Source organism: Phyllostomus discolor, chromosome 5 (genome assembly GCF_004126475.2).
Source record: "Phyllostomus discolor isolate MPI-MPIP mPhyDis1 chromosome 5, mPhyDis1.pri.v3, whole genome shotgun sequence".
NCBI classification, from domain to species: domain Eukaryota; kingdom Metazoa; phylum Chordata; class Mammalia; order Chiroptera; family Phyllostomidae; genus Phyllostomus; species Phyllostomus discolor.
In genome coordinates, this window is record NC_040907.2 from 4,152,838 (window position 1) to 4,171,489 (window position 18,652).

At 56.7% G+C, this 18,652-nt stretch overlaps 1 protein-coding gene across 1 annotated transcript; it reads left to right on the plus strand.

Moving 5' to 3' along the window:
* Nucleotides 1-1,269: 1,269 nt before the first annotated feature.
* Nucleotides 1,270-17,649, plus strand: PARK7 (Parkinsonism associated deglycase). Its single transcript, XM_028513272.2, has 7 exons — nt 1,270-1,420; nt 2,402-2,514; nt 3,949-4,050; nt 6,035-6,094; nt 6,976-7,045; nt 11,312-11,398; nt 17,290-17,649. Exons 2-7 carry the CDS (start codon nt 2,425-2,427, stop codon nt 17,448-17,450), a joined length of 570 nt encoding a protein of 189 aa, XP_028369073.1. The 5' UTR covers nt 1,270-1,420; nt 2,402-2,424; the 3' UTR covers nt 17,451-17,649.
* The last annotated feature ends 1,003 nt before the right edge of the window (nt 17,650-18,652 follow it).

The following is an 18,652-nucleotide window of genomic DNA, read 5'->3' on the forward strand; positions in this document are numbered from 1 at the left end:
CATCTGCACAACAGAATGTAAGAATAAGGCCATTCAGGGCAGGGCTGTGTTTCCCCCCAGGGCTGTCTGTAGAGGAAACGGTGGAAATAACCTAAGTGTTAGCAGGGCACCAGTTAAAAAAAACTATTGGCAGGGTAGAGGAAGTATTTTATGAGAAAGTAGAAAAATAAAATAGTAGTATATATTTGCACTTACTTGTGCTTGCATAACTGCTGGAAAGATGCCCAAGAACCTAACAATCTGTTGGGGATGGGAATGAAACTGGATGCAGACGGGTAGGGGCCTGTCTGTTCAATATAATCAGGATCCTCTTGGTTTTTGACATTGGTAAAAGTATCAACATTCAAAAACTTTTAAAAAGTTTGAGGTTATAATTGCAATAAATATAATCAAGTACTTGTTAGATACAAGTGCTCAGTATTGCTCTAATTCTGTGGGTGCAAAAGCAGCACTGGGAACTTTAAAAACAACGCTGGAAAACGTACGCACGTGAAATTACCGTGCGCAAATTACTCACCAGGAATGGGACAGAGCCTAGGCTGGTGTGTGCTCAGTGGATTGAGTGCCAGCCTGTGAACTACAAGGTCACTGGTTCGATTCCCCTCAGGGCACATGCCTGGGTTGCAGGCTAGGTCCCCAGTAGGGGGCGCATGAGAAGCAACCACACATTGATACTTACTTCCCTCTTCTCCCCTTCCCCTCTCTCTAAAAATAGTCTTTTCAATAATAATTTTTTAAAACTAGAACGATTGACCTTTTCTTTGCGGGGGGGGGGGGGAATGGTGACCGAGTGTGGGGTTGATAAAGCCAGGATGACCTTGATTGAAAGCCCTACCAGAGCGGCGGCGACCTGGCAAAGCGCTCCAGGAGGAACAGCGCAGAGACCTAATTGTGAAAGAACAACTCTATTTTTGGAAAATGCAAGCTTAAATTAAGAAGCCACGGCCCTGCGGTCGGCAATTGCACCTATGGGTTGCAGCAAAAACAGCGGGTTAAATCTAGCAGGTGTGGATAGATGGGATCGTGCCACTCGGGGGGCGGGGCTTCGTGAGGATGCGTGACGCCACGGGATTCCCGTGGTGCTGGATGTTCCAATCGGAATCCAGCTAAGCGCACACCCCACGCAGACAGAGAAGTCACTCTTTGTAGTTCTCCGAGGTGAGTTCGGCCGGCCGGACGTGACGTCACGCGGTGCGAGCAACGTGCGTCTGCGCAGTAAGTGAAAATAAGAAGCCGGGTGGCGTGCGTCTGCGCGGTGCCTGGCTGAGGGCTCCTGTAGGGCTGCGTGCGTGCTTGCGCGCACGCGTGCGTCCCTGCGTGCGTCCCGTTAGTCCGGGTTGGGTTCCGTATTGTGCCCGGCGCAGCAGTACCGCCGAATTGGCCGAGCAGCCGCGTCTGTAGGAGGAGAGGCGAGGTTCAGGTCTGGGCCTGGGGAGCGTGGCGCGCGCGCCGGCCTGGGCGCTGCGGGTGGCGAGAGGGCGCCTGGCCTCCGGCCGCCGGGGCGGGGCCTCGGCGCGAAGCACCCCCTCCCCGTACACCGCCTGCTGACGGCGTCCCTCGGTCTGACTGTGTCCTTCTAGTGGAAGCACATAGGCTTTCGACTGCCGGCGTGGTAGCAACTCTAAGGCTTCCAAAATTGTGTGCATAGCATCCCACCAGCTGGGAGCCAGTTGACCCTGTGTGTGTTGAAATCGTTTTATTAAAATCTGTTTTGCATGCACAACGAACGCTGCAAAAAAGCATCGGCTAAAAGATCTGTTTTGGCCCTGGTGTAGCTATCGTTTACAATGAGAGAAGTATGGTGTTGCTTTCAGTAATAAGGGGGGATTCCCGCCTTTATTCGTCATAATAAAAAAAACACATGTATTCAGATGTTGAACACTGTTAACCCCCCACCCCGCTCCGAATTTTTAGTACTATTAGAACTAAAGAAAAAAAAAATCCCCTCCAAAAATCTTAAAGGTTAATTGCTAAAGACTGTGTAGGTACGTTTTTGCCCATGAAATTAAATTTAGTCACTGCTCTATAAAATGGCACTTCAAAAAAGACTTTCCGTCTCCCTGCATTGTGTGAAGCACAAGACCCACGTCCTGGTGTTTTAGAAAACTTCATCTGCAATATATTATTAGAGACTGGATTTTTAAAAACACATTAAGAGAAGTTAATACGAACGTGGGTTAGCAACCATAATGTGCTTTCATTTCAAAAATACAGCAATTGAAGTTTCATGTGGACCTATCTATACTCACCTAAAATGCTATTTTCAGACTCAGTTGTGTTTGCTTTCCCCCCCCGGGAGGCACTTAGTTACTCGGCTTTAATGTATGTCTGAACTTGAATAACTTGGCTGTTTCCAGGGTCCCAGTGAAAGTTTTTTGAACATCTTTTTTTTTTTTTGAAGTCATTACAAAATACTCCACGACAATGGCTTCCAAGAGAGCGCTGGTCATCCTGGCTAAAGGCGCCGAGGAGATGGAGACGGTCATCCCTGTGGACGTCATGAGGCGAGCCGGAGTAAGTCCCTCCGCATTTGCTGGCTCTCCCGCCTTGAAAAGCCTTTTTTGATTTTAAAAAGTCATTTCAAGGGGGATGGAGGGAAGGAAAAGAGCAAAGGAGGGACGAGTGGTGATGGAGGGAGACGTGACTTGTGGCGGTGAACAGGGTGCGATGCACAGACGATGTGGGAGAACTGTAGTCCTGAAACCCACGTGACCTCCTTAAGCAGGGTCACCCCAGTGCGTTTAACTTTTAAAAAGTCATCTGGAAGGAAATAATGGACGAGCTCTTGCACACGTAACAGGGACTGTGTGATGCTGACCTGTTTCTGTGCTGTCCACATCCAGTACGTGTTGGCACTCTGCCCTGTTTCCTTCCGAGTGTTTCTCGAAGAACACGTGCTCTCAGAGAACTAAGGCGCTGCAGAGCGCTCTGTGAATTTCCCCAACCCCGTTCCCCTTCCGACCCCAGAGGGAAGGTAGCGTTAGACGAGTTCTCACTTCCAGTGTCTGTATTAAATATCAGTGTGTGTGCTACAGAACCATAGTGAACACTTAAATAGCAGTTACTGAGCATTAGGTGTCATTCTGAGCACTTCTAGAAACCTGTTTTGGTCGTACAAACCACCCTGCGAGGTATCACCGTCATTTCGCAATTGAAGGAACTAACTGGTGCAGGAGGCACGGGATCCGGCGCCCACCCTGCACGGCCAGGAAGCGGAGAGCTCGAACTCAGGCCCCCGCAGCTTGGCCCCAGAGCCCGTGAAACCCGGCAGTGGATACATGTGGGTCCAGGTTGTCTGTTTACAATCGGTGTTACACTCTGTGAACATGCCGCAGTCTGTCTTTGGATATTCGTTCTTCTGTTACTTTGTTTCGTGGCATGACAATACTCTTATTCCGGTACAGGCTCCCTTGTGCAAACGTGCGGTGCACGTTTTTCCAGGCTCAGTGTCGGAAGGTGAATTAGCTAGGCCACAGGATAGCCGTCGGCTGGTGTTCCTAGCTTTCGGTAAAGGACTCCAGAGAACCAACACGCGGGCCCATCAGCAGTGGAGGAAAGAAAACTCCCGTTTTCCTGGTCCCAGCCCCTGGTGTTGTCAGCTTTGTAGATGTTTGCCGGATGACGTGGCGTTTTGTTGTTCATTGGCAGCAGTAACTCTGCGGGGTGGATTACTAGTAGAACGATCATAGAATTTATCTTCCAAACCAGAACACCGTGGGGGAGCGGACACTCACCAGACAGGGACAGCCTCTGCGGCAGCACTGTCCCCGGCACACTGGGACAGACCTAGTGACGTTAAGTATGTACTGCCAGTTCGTTAGCTCAGAGTCAGCATGGTTTTGTTGCACTATTTCCTGTCAGATTATTTTAAGATACAGTGTAGCTGTGAAAATGTTACTCTGCGTTTCAGTGTTCTTAAATATCATGATGATGACGTCTTTCTCTTAGATTAAGGTCACCGTTGCGGGTTTGGCTGGGAAAGAGCCGGTGCAGTGCAGCCGAGATGTCGTCATTTGCCCTGACGCCAGTTTGGAAGACGCGAGAAAAGAGGTGCGTGCTCCGTACGTGCAGTCACTGCTCCCTGTGGCGTCTTTACCTGTTTCTTGAAGTCCTCTGGGAGTGTACCTAAGGCTGCTGTTAGCACAGACCTGCTTCAGGAAAGTCGCTTTGCTTGACTGTCTTCCCCACGCGAAGCCCCAGGAACGCAGGACTCTGCCTTTCTCCGCTGCGTGTCCGTGGACCGGGCGGCTCCCTGACCCCGCGTGTGCGCAGGGCGTGGCTGGGACGGCGGGCAGAGGGGTGGGATGCCCTCGGGGCTGCTCTCCGGGGCACACAGGCAGCCGTCCCTCCTGTCGTCACCCCGTTCCTTGAGAGAAGACGATCAGCCACCACGTGTCCCCTTCGCCTCTGACCCCGTGTTTCGGAGCGGCGCGGCGCGGAAGCAGGCCGGTTCTCCTGGAGCGGCTCCGCCTGCCCAGTGGTCGGATTAAGGCAGGAGTGGGGGTTCCCCTTGAATCGTGTCGCTTTTTCCGTCTCGGTAGGATTCGGGTCCTTACTCCTGGGGACAGCCAACAGGTATGGGCACCCGCCGGAGATGGGGTCTCCCTCCTCAGAGTCGTGTCCGCCCCCATGCACACGGGCACCTGTGCATGTCCTGTCACGGGGCCCTGGCCTACCCGGCCGGTGTGGCCAGCGTGTGGGCTGTGCCCGCTTGGGAAGGAGGCAGAGCCAGCTCGTGACGGCCATCGGTGTCCGCCCGAGGGACCTGGGGGACTGAGTCCCCATACTTGGCAGTCCTCAAATGCGGGGGAAAGGTTCATTACTTTCTAGCAAGTTCAGATATTTCCGTGGTAAAGTGTGGGGCATGAGAATATTGTTTACATGCAAATTCTCAAGACTCTCTAAATAGCATGCTAAAACTAAGAGTAGAAGTAAACATTTGTCCTCTGTTCTCTTGCGTCCTGTTGTATTTTAGAACAGTTACTTCTTGGGTCTATTTGTGGGTCAGTTCAGACTCAGAACTGAAATTCTGTACGTAACAAATTCCATACGTCACATACGTTCTTTTTTAGTGTTCAGTTTCCTCTGGTTTTAAAACAACAATAGGATATTTATAGTGTCTAAAAGTAATTCTAAGTAATAGATGTTGCTCTGAATACACTGAATTTTCATTTTCTAATTTGCTTAATGACTGAATCTTTTAGACTTTTTTTTTAAAACATGTGAAGATATTGTTAAACCAGTTTCCGTTTTGTAATTTCAGCAAATTTGAAATCATTAGATTTCTAGGGTGTTTTGGTATTTAGGATACTAAAACACTACATCGTATTTCTCCTGTTTCATTTTTCATGAAGCTGAAAAATATTTTCTTTACCTTTTACTTAAAATTTGTTTTTCTTTTGATTGTATTTCATTACTGCGTACGTTCTCGCTGAACAGTAACGCGTACAGTGCGGGGGGTGTGCAGCCACAGTGTCACCTGTCTCGGTCCCCCCCCCTCGCCTCCGCCCACACCGCCCCTCTGGCACTGGGGCGTCTCCCTCGTCTGTGCGTGTCCGTGCGCCACACTCGCGGGAGCGGGGGTGCGGCCTGCCCACACACGTGTGTGTACGCACACACGCACACGCAGGTGTGTTTCCCACGGGAGGGAGGTCGCCCACACCGCAGCCCCGCGGGGCGCAGTGTCGCTCCGGGCGCTCCGCTCGGATTCTCCGTGTGCTCTGCTGTGGCCCACGCTGAAAATACGGAAGCTTTATTTTTTTTATTTTTAATATTGTATTTAATTATAGAAGGGAAAGGAGGGAGAAAGATCAGGAGAGAAACATCGCGGTCCCCCACTGGGGACCCGGCCCACAGCCCAGGCACGGGTCCTGACTGGGATTCGAACTGGCGACCCTTTGGTTCTCTGGCGGGCACTCATTCCCGAGCCGCACCAGCCAGGACTAAAATGCGAGAGTTTTATTGACGGTCACTTTAATGCGCATTATACGTGAAGTGTTTTCACGCTCTCGTTCTATGTTTTGAACTGTTACAGGGACCCTATGACGTAGTGGTTCTGCCGGGCGGCAACGTGGGCGCCCAGAACCTGTGTGAGGTAAGGACCGTCTGCAGAAAGCCCTTCGGCGTCTGCCTGTGCCCTGCCGATGTCGCGGTTACTGAAACATCTCAGGAAGGGGTTGTGAGTGTCACAGGAACAGGTGAAATGAACAGGTCTAACTTAATTTAAAAAACCGTTTACAGTGACATACACTGCAGAAGCAAGCTGAATCTGTGAACAGTTATTTATGAACACGTGGTGGATGCAGTCCGAGTGTCAGACTCCCTTGTGTCCCCCGCACCCCCCCCCCCCCCCCCCCCCCCCACGTAGCAGAAGGGAAAGCTTGTGTCTGCGAAGCACTGCGCAGGGAGAGAGGAGCTTAGCTGTCTCCTCCCCACCTGGGCAGTGGGGCTGGGCTCCAGGGGCTGAGCTGCAGGCCCCCCCCCCCCCCCCCCGAGGAAAACAGTATGGGGGAGGCCAGGGGTCACAGGGTCGCAGTGAGAGTGTGGGGGGAGGGAGGGTGGGGGGGGTCAGAGGAGCTCGAGAAGCAGGTGGAGTCATAACCAGGCTGTGCCGATGTCCCTGACCCCGCCTCCTGAAGACCCCCAAACACCGCACCCCTTACTTCCAGTTCTTCCTCCTTGCAGTACACTACCCGGGGAGGGGGCGGTGATCCTGTGCCCAGGGGAAGTTGCTTTTCTCATCCCGACCTCAGGTATTTTAAGAAAAGGATTCCTTTCCCGTATAATAAGTGCCTCGATTGGGTTTAGGAGTGCAGAGACATTGTGACTTGGATAATTTTTGCATTAAAGCCTTTAGAGCCATTAGTTAGATTTAAGAGCTTGTGGTTTAAGCTGAAATGAGATGCTACTGGAGTTGCCAGCAGATGCCGCGGTTTAACGAGACCCCGCTGTGCTCTCCCTCCCCCGCCCCCCCAGTCCGCCGCCGTGAAGGAGGTCCTGAAGGAGCAGCAGAGCCGGAAGGGCCTCATAGCCGCCATCTGTGCAGGTACCGTGCCGCCGCCCGGGCCTCGGGGTGGCGCTGCGCTTCTCCGAAACCTGCGCGAGGGGCGACGGGTGCTCGGAAGACGCGGTTCCAAGTGCTGCTTCCCCTGCGGGGACCGTGAGGGGGTCCGGAGCAGCGTTGCCAGTTTGGGCGGCGTGACGCTGGGGTCATTTCAGAAGCGAGCGCCACTGTTTTCTGCCCCTCTGTGTCCTGTGACAGCCGGTGTGCCCTGGGTTTGGCCGGCCCTGGGGGAGATGCAGCCCTTGGAATCCAGGGAACTGCTCGCCTCGGCGGATCTCTGGGCCAGGAGGCCGTCTGCCGGCTCAGTCATCAGCACGAACCACAGCCAGACACGAACATAGCCGTCCTGCCCCGTGCCTGCCCCGCGGCCTCGGGCGCTTCCTGCCTGACCCTCCTCCCCACTGAGTGCTCGATGCCTGTCTGCCCCGATTTAGAAGGAGGCCAGTGGCGCTTCATAGCTGTCCCCACGTTTTTGAAACGGTCATACTTTGATTTCTGATACCGTTTTTAAGTCCCTTCTTGCTCTAATATCGGGATCTTCTGCACCGTGCATTTTTTCCGTGCTGTAGTTTTGACCAGCGCCTCCCTTGTTGTAGGTGTTTGTCAAATGTTTGTCGAGAGAGTGAGTAGCCCTGGCCCGTGTGGCTCTGTTGGGTGGCGTGCTGGCCCGTAACCCGAGGGTCGTGGGTTCAGTTCCCAGTCAGGCTGCACACCTAGGTTGCAGGTTCGATCCTTGTTCAGGGCATGTACGGGAGGCAGCCAGTCGATGTTTTTGTCTCTCATCGATGTTTCTCTCTCTCCCTTCCTCCCTTTCTAAAAGCATGAAAAAATGTGCTCAGGCGAGGATGAGAAAGGAGAGAGCAGGGTAAACAACAAGTGGGTGGCCTGGGCAAAGGGCACACTGATGCTTTGTTCAGTACAGGCGACGTGAACAGAGGTTAGTGGCCAGGGACCCTGGGACTCGGCTTTCCTTCGGCGGGTCGGAAAGGGCGGAGCGGGTTCTGTGAGGACCTCGTTCTCCTTGCCCCTCCTCGCTCCTGCGGGAGCAGCAACAGCCGTGTGCTGATGCCGCTCGCTATTCGGGCGTGGCGTGCGGCTCGAGAATGCCTGTGCTGTAAGCGCTTCCTGGTTTTAACCTCTAACGGGACAGTGGTTGAGATGCATGACCCCATAAAAGCTCAAGGGTTCCTGAGACCTCAGGGTTTGAGAACCGCCGCTGTGTCAGGGGCTGGGACCAGCCGGGGAAGTTCCGGGCATGGCTCAGCACCAGCCTCCTGGCCCATCCTGGGGTGCAGGGTCTCCTCTCTGCAGGAGGACCCTGCAGCTGCTGCAGCCTGAGCAGCCGCACCCCTCTTCGGGCGGGGGGGGGGAGTCGGAGGTCCCCTTAGTTGTGTGAGGACTTGGCCCGTCGCCCCCACCCCCGGGTTCCCGGGTGCCCCCCCAGGGGAGGAAAGGAAGGCGTGGGGGCCGGGCCGTCCCCCCACGACTCTGCCAAACGTGGCCACCACACGGCAGTTTGCCCTGCGGTGCCACCGGGGTTGAGGTTGTCAGCCCCCTCTGGCTCACGCGCTGCGCCCAGGCGAGCTGGCACGCCTTGATCTCAGGGTCGCTTAAACGGGCGTTAAACAGCGACGGCGCTCCGACGGTGCGTGCGCCTCGTCCAGGACCCTGCGCTGCTCCTGGTGCTGCCAGGAAGGGGAAGACGTGGGGTGAAGCGTGAGCTGACTCTTGAACGTGGCGGTTACAAATGGGGAAGTGTTCACTGAAAGGGTGGTAGCTCAGCCCCGAATACTAAGTGAGGGAGGGAGACAGGAACTGGGAGGGAGGCTGCCATGAAAATCAAAACCAAAATGGAATGATGAAAGTCCCTCTGGGCGGGGAGAGGGATGGGAGCCTGGACGTGCCAGCCAGCAGGGGCGTTCTTTCTGTAAACCACCACACGGTGGCGCTGGTGGCGTCCCCTCCCAGTGTGCCCAAGGGGATACTGCCCACCGTCCCGCCGCCCCGGCTCAGAGCCGGGTCCCTGCAGAATTTGAGGTGATGGTACTGGTTGGAGACCTCGTCCCTCGTTTTTCCGAGCAGAATTTATAAGCCCCAGATGGCCGTAATGAAGAGCTTACCCCATGAGTACAGCGTGAGTAAATTCCTCTGTTCAACTGTAACGTAAATGTATTGACACATTGCTGGAGGCGGCGGTTTTGTCACCTGAGAGCAGCCGCCTAAAACTCCCTCCGTCACTGGACGGTCACCCTCTCGAGATTTGCTCTGAAATATAGCGTAGGTGATTATTTCTTGTTTCTTAAAGTCTCACAACATTAGAATGAAGGGTAATTCGTGAATTCATTCAAGTAAGAATTGAGTGTGCAGTTTTATAGAGTGTTAAAAGTTGCTGCCCCACATAGTGTCTCATACGAGGCCACGAGGAAGGCGGAGAGAGAGAGGCATCAAATGTCTGAGGCTTGTGATTCTCGAGTGACGTCGGGACGGGCCTGAGACGACACCCGATGGGGCAGGAAGCCATGTGACCGCACGCTGTTGGTTCGATCTCCCTGTGCAGCGGCCGCGATCCGAGCGCCTGCCGGTTTATTATGTAACCGCCCTTCGCTTGGAGTCATGTTGCAGAAGGAAAGGTCAGCAAGGGCCAGCGCTCAGGTTTGCTGAAGCTCAAGCGTACGGACTGTCCGAGTGGCCTAGCCACAGTGCCCGAGTCATCCCAGGGGTCAGGAGACAGTTCTGAAGCATGTCTTTCTAGGTGCGACGTGAGGTCTTAGGAAGGTGTGTGTGTGTGGCTTAGAGAAAGAAGGTGGAATAACTACTCAGTTTTGAAGCCCTGGTTGGTTAGAGCATTGCCCCAATATGCCAAGGTTGCGGGTTCGAACCCTGGTCAAGGCACACACAAGAATTAGTCAATGAGTTCATCAGTGAGTGGAACAACAACAACAACAGAAGGTTTTAAGATAATGTAACGAAGGTCTGGAAACCTTTCTGGTCTGTCCCTACTGGCGGGCCATTACACATGAAATATGTTTGTGGTTGTCAATGAAGTTGACCATTTCAGTGAATACATTTTGATAAATCTCGTTAGCAAATGCATATTTTTTTTCATTTTTATTTTAAGAGGGAAGACTCGGAGGACTGTACATTGACATTTGTTCACGGTTCTTAATTAGTTTTAATAGAGAAATGCTGGTGTCTTCGTATCTCAGACTCGTAGACATTTCACAGGTGTCTCCTTCAGGGCTGGGCGGTGTTCTCTTCATTTCAGTAATTTCACCACCCAGCCCTGGCGGTGTGGCTCCGTGGATTGAGCGCCGGCCTGCAAATCAAAGCATCGCCAGTTCAGTTCCCAGTCAGGGCGCACGTCTGGGTTGCGGGCCAGGTCGCCAGTAGGGGGCGCTTCACAGGCAACCACACATTGATGTTTCTCTCCTTTCTTCCCCTCTCTCTAAAAATAAATAAGTAAAATCATTTTAAAAATAAAATAATAAAATAATTTTACCACCTGGTATGTTTGGATGGATGGGTGCTAATATTTTCAAATAAAAAGAAATAAAATCGGTCTGTAAAACAGCAGTCAAGCCCAGAAGTTCAGGGAGCTCCCGCTGCCCTTAATGTGCAACTGAATTCTCATTTGCTAAGAGGGAGGCAAGACATGAGCCCGCGGCGGGCTCCCCACTCTCGTGCCCCCCGTACCTGTGCCTCCCGTTCCCTGAGGTGGGGCCGCAGTCCGCTGGTCTGTGTGCTCCTGGACAGCATGGTCCGTCTCTCTGATCACTCTTTTTGAAGTATTTTGAATGTGTACACTTTTTCCAGAAGTGCTCAGTGGACGGTGTATTATAAATATACTTTTGCCCTGGCTGGTGCGGCTCAGTGGACTGAGCACTGGCCTGCGAACCGAAGGGTCCCCTGTTCGATTGCCGTCGGGGCACAGGCCTGGGTTGTGGTCCAGGCCCCCGGTTGGGGGCACGTGAGAGGCAGCCGGTCCGTGTTTCTCTGGCTCATCACATGGATGTTCCTCTCCCTGTCTTTCTCCCTCCCTTCCCCTTCCTAAAAATAAAAAAAATCTTTAAAAGTAAACAAGTACATAAATATACTTTACCTCTTATACTAAAAAGTATATAATTTCAGAATCATGAGTGTATTTTAGGTAAGAGCCTCTTGATTTTGAAGAATATTTTTGCTTTTGCAGTTTTCAAAACATGGGTTTTTCTGTCTACACTTAAATCTTTTTATTCATCTTCTTTTTAGGTCCTACGGCTCTGTTGGCTCACGAAATAGGTTTTGGAAGCAAAGTGACAACACACCCACTTGCTAAAGACAAAATGATGGCTGGAAGTAAGTGTTTGCTTGCGTTTAACGCACAAAAAGAGCTTCTCAGAGCGCTGTGCCTTTGCACGGCTGCCGGTGTGCCCGGTATCACCCGTGCGCAGGGCCCCCCCGTCTGCAAGTGTGTCGCCTGCAAGTGTGTCACCGGAGAGAGGGCGCTGGCGGCGGGCCACAGGGCCTGTGTGCGGGGCCTGGTGGGGGCGGCGCCCGACGGTCACAGGTGGGAGTGATGACGACATGCCAGTTTAACTAGTAGTTTTACCAGGTGCTTTGCCAGCAGCCTGAGGGTAAATTTTAAACCTCAACAGCAATTTCAGAAAGTGCCCTTTGCCCGTAGTCCAAAGTAAAACGAACATTGCCCTCCTCTTCAGACAACGCCTGGGTGGTAGGCCCGTGTCCTTTAGTGACATGTGTCTTTTATAAATACCAGCTAGGTATTTAACTTTTATCAGTTTACGTTTATAAAAATTTTTTTTCATGGTAAGAAATGCAAACGGGATAGAAGGGGATAAAGTAAATGCATATTCCTTTTCAGAGATAACTTCTGTTCAGAGTTTCTTGTGTAGCTCTAGAATTTTCTCTGCACATATGCATTGTTCTTTGTAGTTTAGTATTTTTATTCAATTAAGAGCTGCTAAGCATATTGCTCTGCAGCTTGCTTGTTTCACCTGACATCGTCTTACGTCTTTTTTTGTTATTTGTCGACTACGTCTTCCATTTCCTTGTGTCGCTTATTATTCGGAGGCTGGAAAAGAAGCAGGACGCGGAGCCTGCCCTCCAGGGGTTAACTGCTCGCAGGGGCACAGACGGCGAGTTCTGAAACGCCAGGCAGTGACTAATTAACAGCAGAGCAGTGTGACCCGGCACCGGCGTGTCCGGCTGCCTGATGACGGATGCTTCCCCAGTGACAGCTACTGCTGCTCAGCGGGACATTCCGAGCACCGGCCAGGTGCCCTTTGTCAGGCAGGTGGTGTCTCCCTCTGTCCTCTGCCCCTTGAGCGGGTGTCCGAGCGAGGCAGAGACCCTGGAACTTGCAAGGAGAAGGGAAAAGCACACCTGTGCCGAATAATTGCAAGAGAATCAGAAATTCCCAGGTAGGAGCCGCATGTGGGTCAGCCGGCATGTGGCTGGTGCGGGGGCGGAGCTGCAACAGTCACCGAGCAGCCGGAAGGCACTGAGCAGGCGCACACGGCCAGCCGCCAGCGGTATCCAGGGCTGGCGTGCAGGCGGCTGCGGCTGATGCCTCTTCTCCCCGCGCGCACCCTGCTCGGGCCTGCGCTGAGTTAAAGCACAGCGTACGGCCACGAACACGTGTTACCTTTTCGCTGCAAGACGATGGCCTTTTTCGTTATATTGCTGTGTTTTTAAATTAATAGATTGTCTTCTTTAGAGCGGTGTTAGGTTCACAGCAAAATAAGCAGACAGTACAGAGGCCCCACACATTGCCCCCCAGCCCCCCACGGGCACAGCCTCCCTCCACGCCCGCTTCCTTCCCCGCCGGGCGGGACGTCTGTCCTGTCGGGGACCGGCATCGGCGCGTGGTCATGACCCAGAGCCCCCAGTTGACATCAGGTTCCCTCTCGGTGCGGCACGTTCTGCACGTTCTGAAATTTGGTCCAAGGCCGTATTTTCTGGGAAACCATAGTTTTGTTGTAGTTGCTAGACGGATACTAAACTGTCAGAACTATCTGGGTGAGAACTGATTTTTTAAAAAGTTAACCTTTATTTGTGTATTTTTTCATTGCCACTGACTCCTCATGTACCTCCCTCCTGAAAACTGGCTATTGAACACGTCTTTCGCTTCTGGGCCTTTTGTAACGCGGGCATTTAACTTGCTCTGAGCCAGCGAGGGGGTGCTGAGGGCCGGAGAGAGCCGAGCCTGGCTTCCCGTGGGGGTAGGACACAATGGGAGGAAGACTCGGGTGGAGCCCGCTCCTCCGTGACCGGAAGTCGTGTCTGTCGCTGCTGTTTCCTTGTGACGCCTGGAGGACGCTGGGGTTGGCCGGGAGCAGAAATGCCAGTGAGGTTGTAGACGCTCCAGGGCGTTCAGAGGTGGTGCCCAGTGGGGCCTCCGGGGCCTCCGGGGCCCACCCTCTCGGCCTCGCCGGGGAGGAAGCGGGCTCAAGGAGGCCGGGACGCCTGCCCGGAGTCAGGCGGGGCTCAGGCCGAGCCTCCTCCTCATGCGGCTCCCACCCGCAGCCACGTTACCCGGCGCCGTGTGGCGTCAGTGAGCCCTGGTGCGAGAAGAGAGAGGCGTGAGGTTGCTGCCCCTCAGACCTCCTGGGGCGTGGGGCCGGGGTTGCCTCCGGGGCGCGCTCCCCCGGGCGGGCACCGCCGTGAGCTCAGCACATCAGTGGGAGGTTTTTACTCAAATACGCAGTCCCATCTGAGGGGCAGAGTCTTTCCATGTCTTACTTTTTAAAGTAAATAAGTCTTGACTTTAATTTGTTTTCAGACCCACTGGTCTGCTGCCTCAGTGGGCTGCCGGCGGCCTGGTGCCAGCCGCGAGGCGCGGGCTCTCTGGAGCCAGGCGACCCCTGGCTGGGCTCCCTGAGCCTCAGGGTCCCCCTCGTGTCGTCTGAGGGTGACAGTAGCCCCTGCCTTGGGTGGCTGGCGGCTCAGCGAGGTCGCGTCTCTAACTCGGAACACTGCCCGGCCACTGTCCAGTCAGCCTGCCGCCACTCTGTACTGGTGGCTGGCTGGACCGGGTCCCCACACAGCCCCCTGAGGCGGGTGCCGTCCCCATTGTACAGGAGAGAAAACTGAGGCTCAGAGAGGTCAGACAGTTACCAACTGGCAGGCATGGGGTTGGTCCCAGTTCCCCCTGAAAGGCCCAATAGTGAATGCTTCAGGCTTTCAGCAACCGAAGAAGCCAGACCACGTGCCCAGGAGTTGTGTACCCCTGGCGGACCCTGTACCCCTGGCCCCCCCCCCCAGATGCACTGTCTCTGAAGAGACTCCTGGCTTTGGGGTATTTGCTTGAGTTAAGGGAAATGAGTGCCCTGTGCCACCAGAATGGCTATGCCGTGTGACTTCAAGCACCACATCAGCAGCTGCTGCTTGCGCTGTTTTCTCCCGGGCGCCACCAGGTGGCGGTAGTGGACAAGCAGGACCATTGGGTGTTTCTGGTTATAATTTTGAGAGGCACCGTGGAGCAGCTTTGAACATCTTGAACTATTCAGGCGGTGTTTGTAGTATTTCACCTGCAGAGCGATTGCTCAGTGAGCCACGTCTCTAGAGTCGGGCCCCACGCTGCCCCGTGCAGGCAGCTCACCCCACGGCTCTGGGAGGCCCGGCTCAGCCGGTTTTCCAGCCCCGCGTCGGAACGGCCTTGGCCTGCTTGAACCATGGGCAGGGGCGGTTAGACTGTGGGGGCCCCTCCGCTCAGACCGGGTCCTCTTCGGCCCCGCAGTGGGGTCACTGGGAGGGGACCTCCGATGTTCCGTGTTGTGTTGCTGCAGCGGGCGGCTGGGTTCGCAGCGAGGAGGGGAAGGCGGGCTCCCGGAGGTGGTCCCCTGGTCCCCCCAGAAAAGATGGAGCCGCCGCAACTCGACGGCTCTGCTGCCTCGGCTGCACTCAGCGTCCTCGGGCGGCGCCCCTGCGTGTGTGCGGTGGACAGGCCCCTCGGGGGCCCCCTCGGACTCTGGAAGCGGGCCCTCCCGTGGGGGGGAGAGGTGGGGGGCTGCCTGTGTGCCTGCTCCAGCGGCAGCGACAGGACGTGGCGAGGCTCCTTAGAGGACCCTCCTCAGCACCGGCCCCGCCCTGAGTCTGTGTGTCCTTTGTGTCCCGTGTCGCTGCGTGGCACCACCACCACCGCCCCAGGTGCCTGGGACAGGTGGCTGGGGGTCGCCTTGGACTCCCTCCCCGTCCACCTCTTCACTGGGTTCCGGGCATTTGCTCTCGGAGCTCCATCGCAGACCGTCCTTCCCTCTCTTTTGCCACCGCCCCACCTGCACGGCAGGTCCTTCTCTGTCCCCCTTCCGTCCCTTCCAGTTTGGTCTCTGGGTCAGGCCAGACCCCAGAGGGCCTCACCCCGTGACACAGAGGTGACAGAGAGCGCGGAGTCGTCTTTGGTGCTGGAGAGAGCTGGCGCGGGTCCTCAAGGGGAGGGAACCAGGGGGGCTCTGCATGTCGGGAAGGGAACCAGAGGGGCTCTGCATGTCGGGAAGGGAACCGGAGGCGCTCTGCATGTCGGGAAGGGAACTGGAGGGGCTCTGCATGTCGGGAAGGGAACCGGAGGGGCTCTGCATGTCGGGAAGGCCGCCTTGGTGGCAGTGCAGAGCATGGGGCGGTGGGGGGGGCGGACGGGGTCAGCTCCCTGCTGACAGAGCTCGTGGTAAGGTCGAGAGGGTCTCTAGGCCCCTGGGGGCCATCGGTGCTGTAGGCCCGGCCTTCTGAAGGGTGGACAGTGACCGGGAGCCTGACGGTCAGCTCGTAGCTGGGTCGGTGCAGGGAGCGGGGCTGTGACCCAAGGGGCCTGGGTCAGAGAGGGGGCCACAGACACCTCTCAGTGTCAACGCCAGGACTGAGGGAGGAGGGGGTGAGAGGAGCAGTCTGGGCCGGGGAGCAGCCAGCGCGGCGCTCCCTGGGGCAGGAAAGTCGGGGTGTGCTCTGGAACGGGGGCGGGGGGCTCTCCGCAGGAGGCTAGTTCTGTGCACAGTGGGGTCTGCTGACTGACTGACTGGGGGGAACCTGGAAGTCCGTGTGGAGGAGCCCCACCTTTGTGGTCCAAGTCTTGCCTGCACGGAGGGAGGAGAAGCAGGTCCCGGCTGCCGCTCCGTGGGACGCCTTCAGTGAGGGCTGCAGCAGGGACGTGGCCCTGGGAAAGGAGGGGCGTCTGTCTCCCTCCACGGTCTCTCCCGTACCAGCGTGTCCCGCTGCCACAGTTGGTGTGGGACACAGAGAGTGTGCCCACACAGGCCCTTGGCACTGTCCCCACGCCCCCCCCTCAGCCCCCCCTCCCCTCTAGCGTTTTGTGGAGGAGGAGAAGCAGCGGACCCCCTGCCTTGCAGAGCACTGGCCCAAAGCCTTGTGGCAAAAGACCGAGTAACGAAAGGAGAACTAGGTGAGGTGTACTGACGTGTCTAACTCGTGTACGTGGGTGCCACCCAGGGGAACGTGACTTCCCGATGCGGCTTAGAGTGCGGACTCAAACCCCATCGTAAGTGACGGACGGGATGGGGGAGCGGCCTCTCGGGGAGGAGGCGATTTTCGGGGAGACGGACGGGCCCTCAGGAGAGGAGACGGCGGGGGAGTGATGGTCAGTGGCAGCGTCGGCCTGGGTGTGGGTCGGCTTCCGGCCGCCTCTCCGGTGACCAGAGTCCACCTGCCCCGGGTCATGGAGCTCCTGGGAGGGGGGGGGGGGGTGCCGATGGCCCCCGAGCCAGCCGCTCTCGGAGGCCCGGTGTCGGTGCAGGCGAGGGGGGTTCGGAGAAAGCCTCCCCCCCACACTGGCCGTTTTCCAGGTGCCTGCAGCTCCAGGTGACAGGTCCCCGCAGCGCGCTAGGGGGCGCCGTGTCCCGGGCTCCTGCAGTCACACCTGGGGGGCACACCTGCTGCCCCGCGGGCCACGGCGTCGAGCACGGGTTGTGTCGCAGGAATGGGGCGGCCCACGTCTGCCTCCCCTCGCCCCGAGCGGGCCTCGTGCAGCTGTGCGTCTCGGTCCCCGGCGGCCCCGGCCCCGGCCCCTGCCGGACGGCTTCTCCCTGTCTCCCTGCTGTGCCTCGGAGGCTGGGGCGCCTGGCTGGTTTCAAACCGCTGGCTGGAGTGTCGGTGTTCTCTGTAGTTGACGCGTGGGAGACCGGCGGTGGGCTGCACCGGGGAGTTGCACTGCTGAGCGATACTCGTGCTCGTCCGGCAGGGCCCAGGAGGACGTGACCCTTTTTGTTCTTGCGCCCAAGGTCACTACAGCTACTCAGAGAGCCGCGTGGAGAAGGACGGCCTGATCCTCACGAGCCGGGGGCCGGGCACCAGCTTCGAGTTCGCGCTCGCCATCGTGGAGGCGCTGAGTGGCAAGGAGGTGGCCCAGCAGGTGAAGGCTCCGCTCGTGCTGAAAGATTAGGGCGGAGGCGTCCGGTCGCGGGCCTCCCCCGCGGGCCGCCTCCGCGTGCAGGTAGACAGAGGCGGCGGCTCCTGGGTGGGGAAGCCGCCCTCACGCGTGAAGTGTGGTCGCGAAGGGGCCCTCCACAGGTTCCTCGCCCACCGCTGTGTCCCCACATTTCCGAACCTTGATTGCAGAATAAACAGGACGTTTAGCAAACCACCCCGTGTCCCTCCTGTCGTCTCCTGTTTCTTCTGTGGGACCAGACTCACGACCGGCCCCGCGTGCAGCCCTCACCGCTGACGCAGCTGCTGAAGAGCAGGCCACGGCGGCCACGTGAGGTGTGGGTGGCGGGTCTCCGGTGAGACACGCGTGTCTGGTCCCCCGGCGCAGAGCTCCCAGACCCTCGCTTGGGGTTTCCTCTGTGGGGGCGTGGTCCTGTGCCTCGCTCGGTTCACGGAGCTGCTTTTGGACCCCACCCAAGGGTGGGGGCTGGTGGCCTGTGGGACTGCTCGTTGTCAGAGGATGGGAACCTTCAGAGGCACCCCTGGGTTTTCGGGGGGAAGCGGGGCCGAGGACAGGTCGTCGGTTCCTGCCTCAGAGAGCTTCCAGGCGGGGAAGCAGAATGTCCCGCGGGTCACCAGGTTGGCCCGAGCCCCACAGGGACAGGAGCGCCTTCCTTCTCGGCCCCCCCCCCCCCCCATGTGTGCGCATCTTCATCCGGCTGCTGATCAACCCTGTAGTTCCTCTCGTAAGAAGTCGGGGACCTACTGAGTGTGCGGGTTTTCTTGAGCCCCCTGGGCCGCCCCAGCAAATGGGTGGGACTGAGGTGGGGAGTGCAGACCCTCCCGCCTGCAGCTGGTGGGTCAGCAGCCGGAGCAGCTGGGGCTGGCGCCTGGCGCTGCCGTGGAGGGCGGCCCCGTGGGCCTGAGCCCTTTCCGTCTGGAACCCGGTTGCTTCTCCGGGTGGCGTCACAGCCGAGTTGAGTTCTCAGACGCCCTGCTGGCGTCCGAGTGTTGCTTGGCGTGGGGGAGCCTCCACACACGCACACGGGACCGCTTTCAGCACACGGCGCACATCCTGGACAAAAAGGGTGAAGAAGAAGTAAGGGGCTGTGATGGTTGTGGGTGTAGACCAGCACCCACCCTTCCCCCGCCCCACAATCTCGGAGGGGCCGCGGGTGGAGCTGAGCTCCATGAGTCCGGGGCAGGCTCTGCTTTTCC

What these genes read in the sequence shown, in the direction of transcription:
- PARK7 (XM_028513272.2), top strand. Translation starts at nt 2,425, where the DNA reads ATGGCTTCCAAGAGAGCGCTGGTCATCCTGGCTAAAGGCGCCGAGGAG. An exon ending in ACGTCATGAGGCGAGCCGGA is followed by an intron (nt 2,515 to 3,948) that starts GTAAGTCCCTCC and finishes TCTTTCTCTTAG; the next exon opens with ATTAAGGTCACCGTTGCGGG. An exon ending in GCGCCCAGAACCTGTGTGAG is followed by an intron (nt 6,095 to 6,975) that starts GTAAGGACCGTC and finishes CCGCCCCCCCAG; the next exon opens with TCCGCCGCCGTGAAGGAGGT.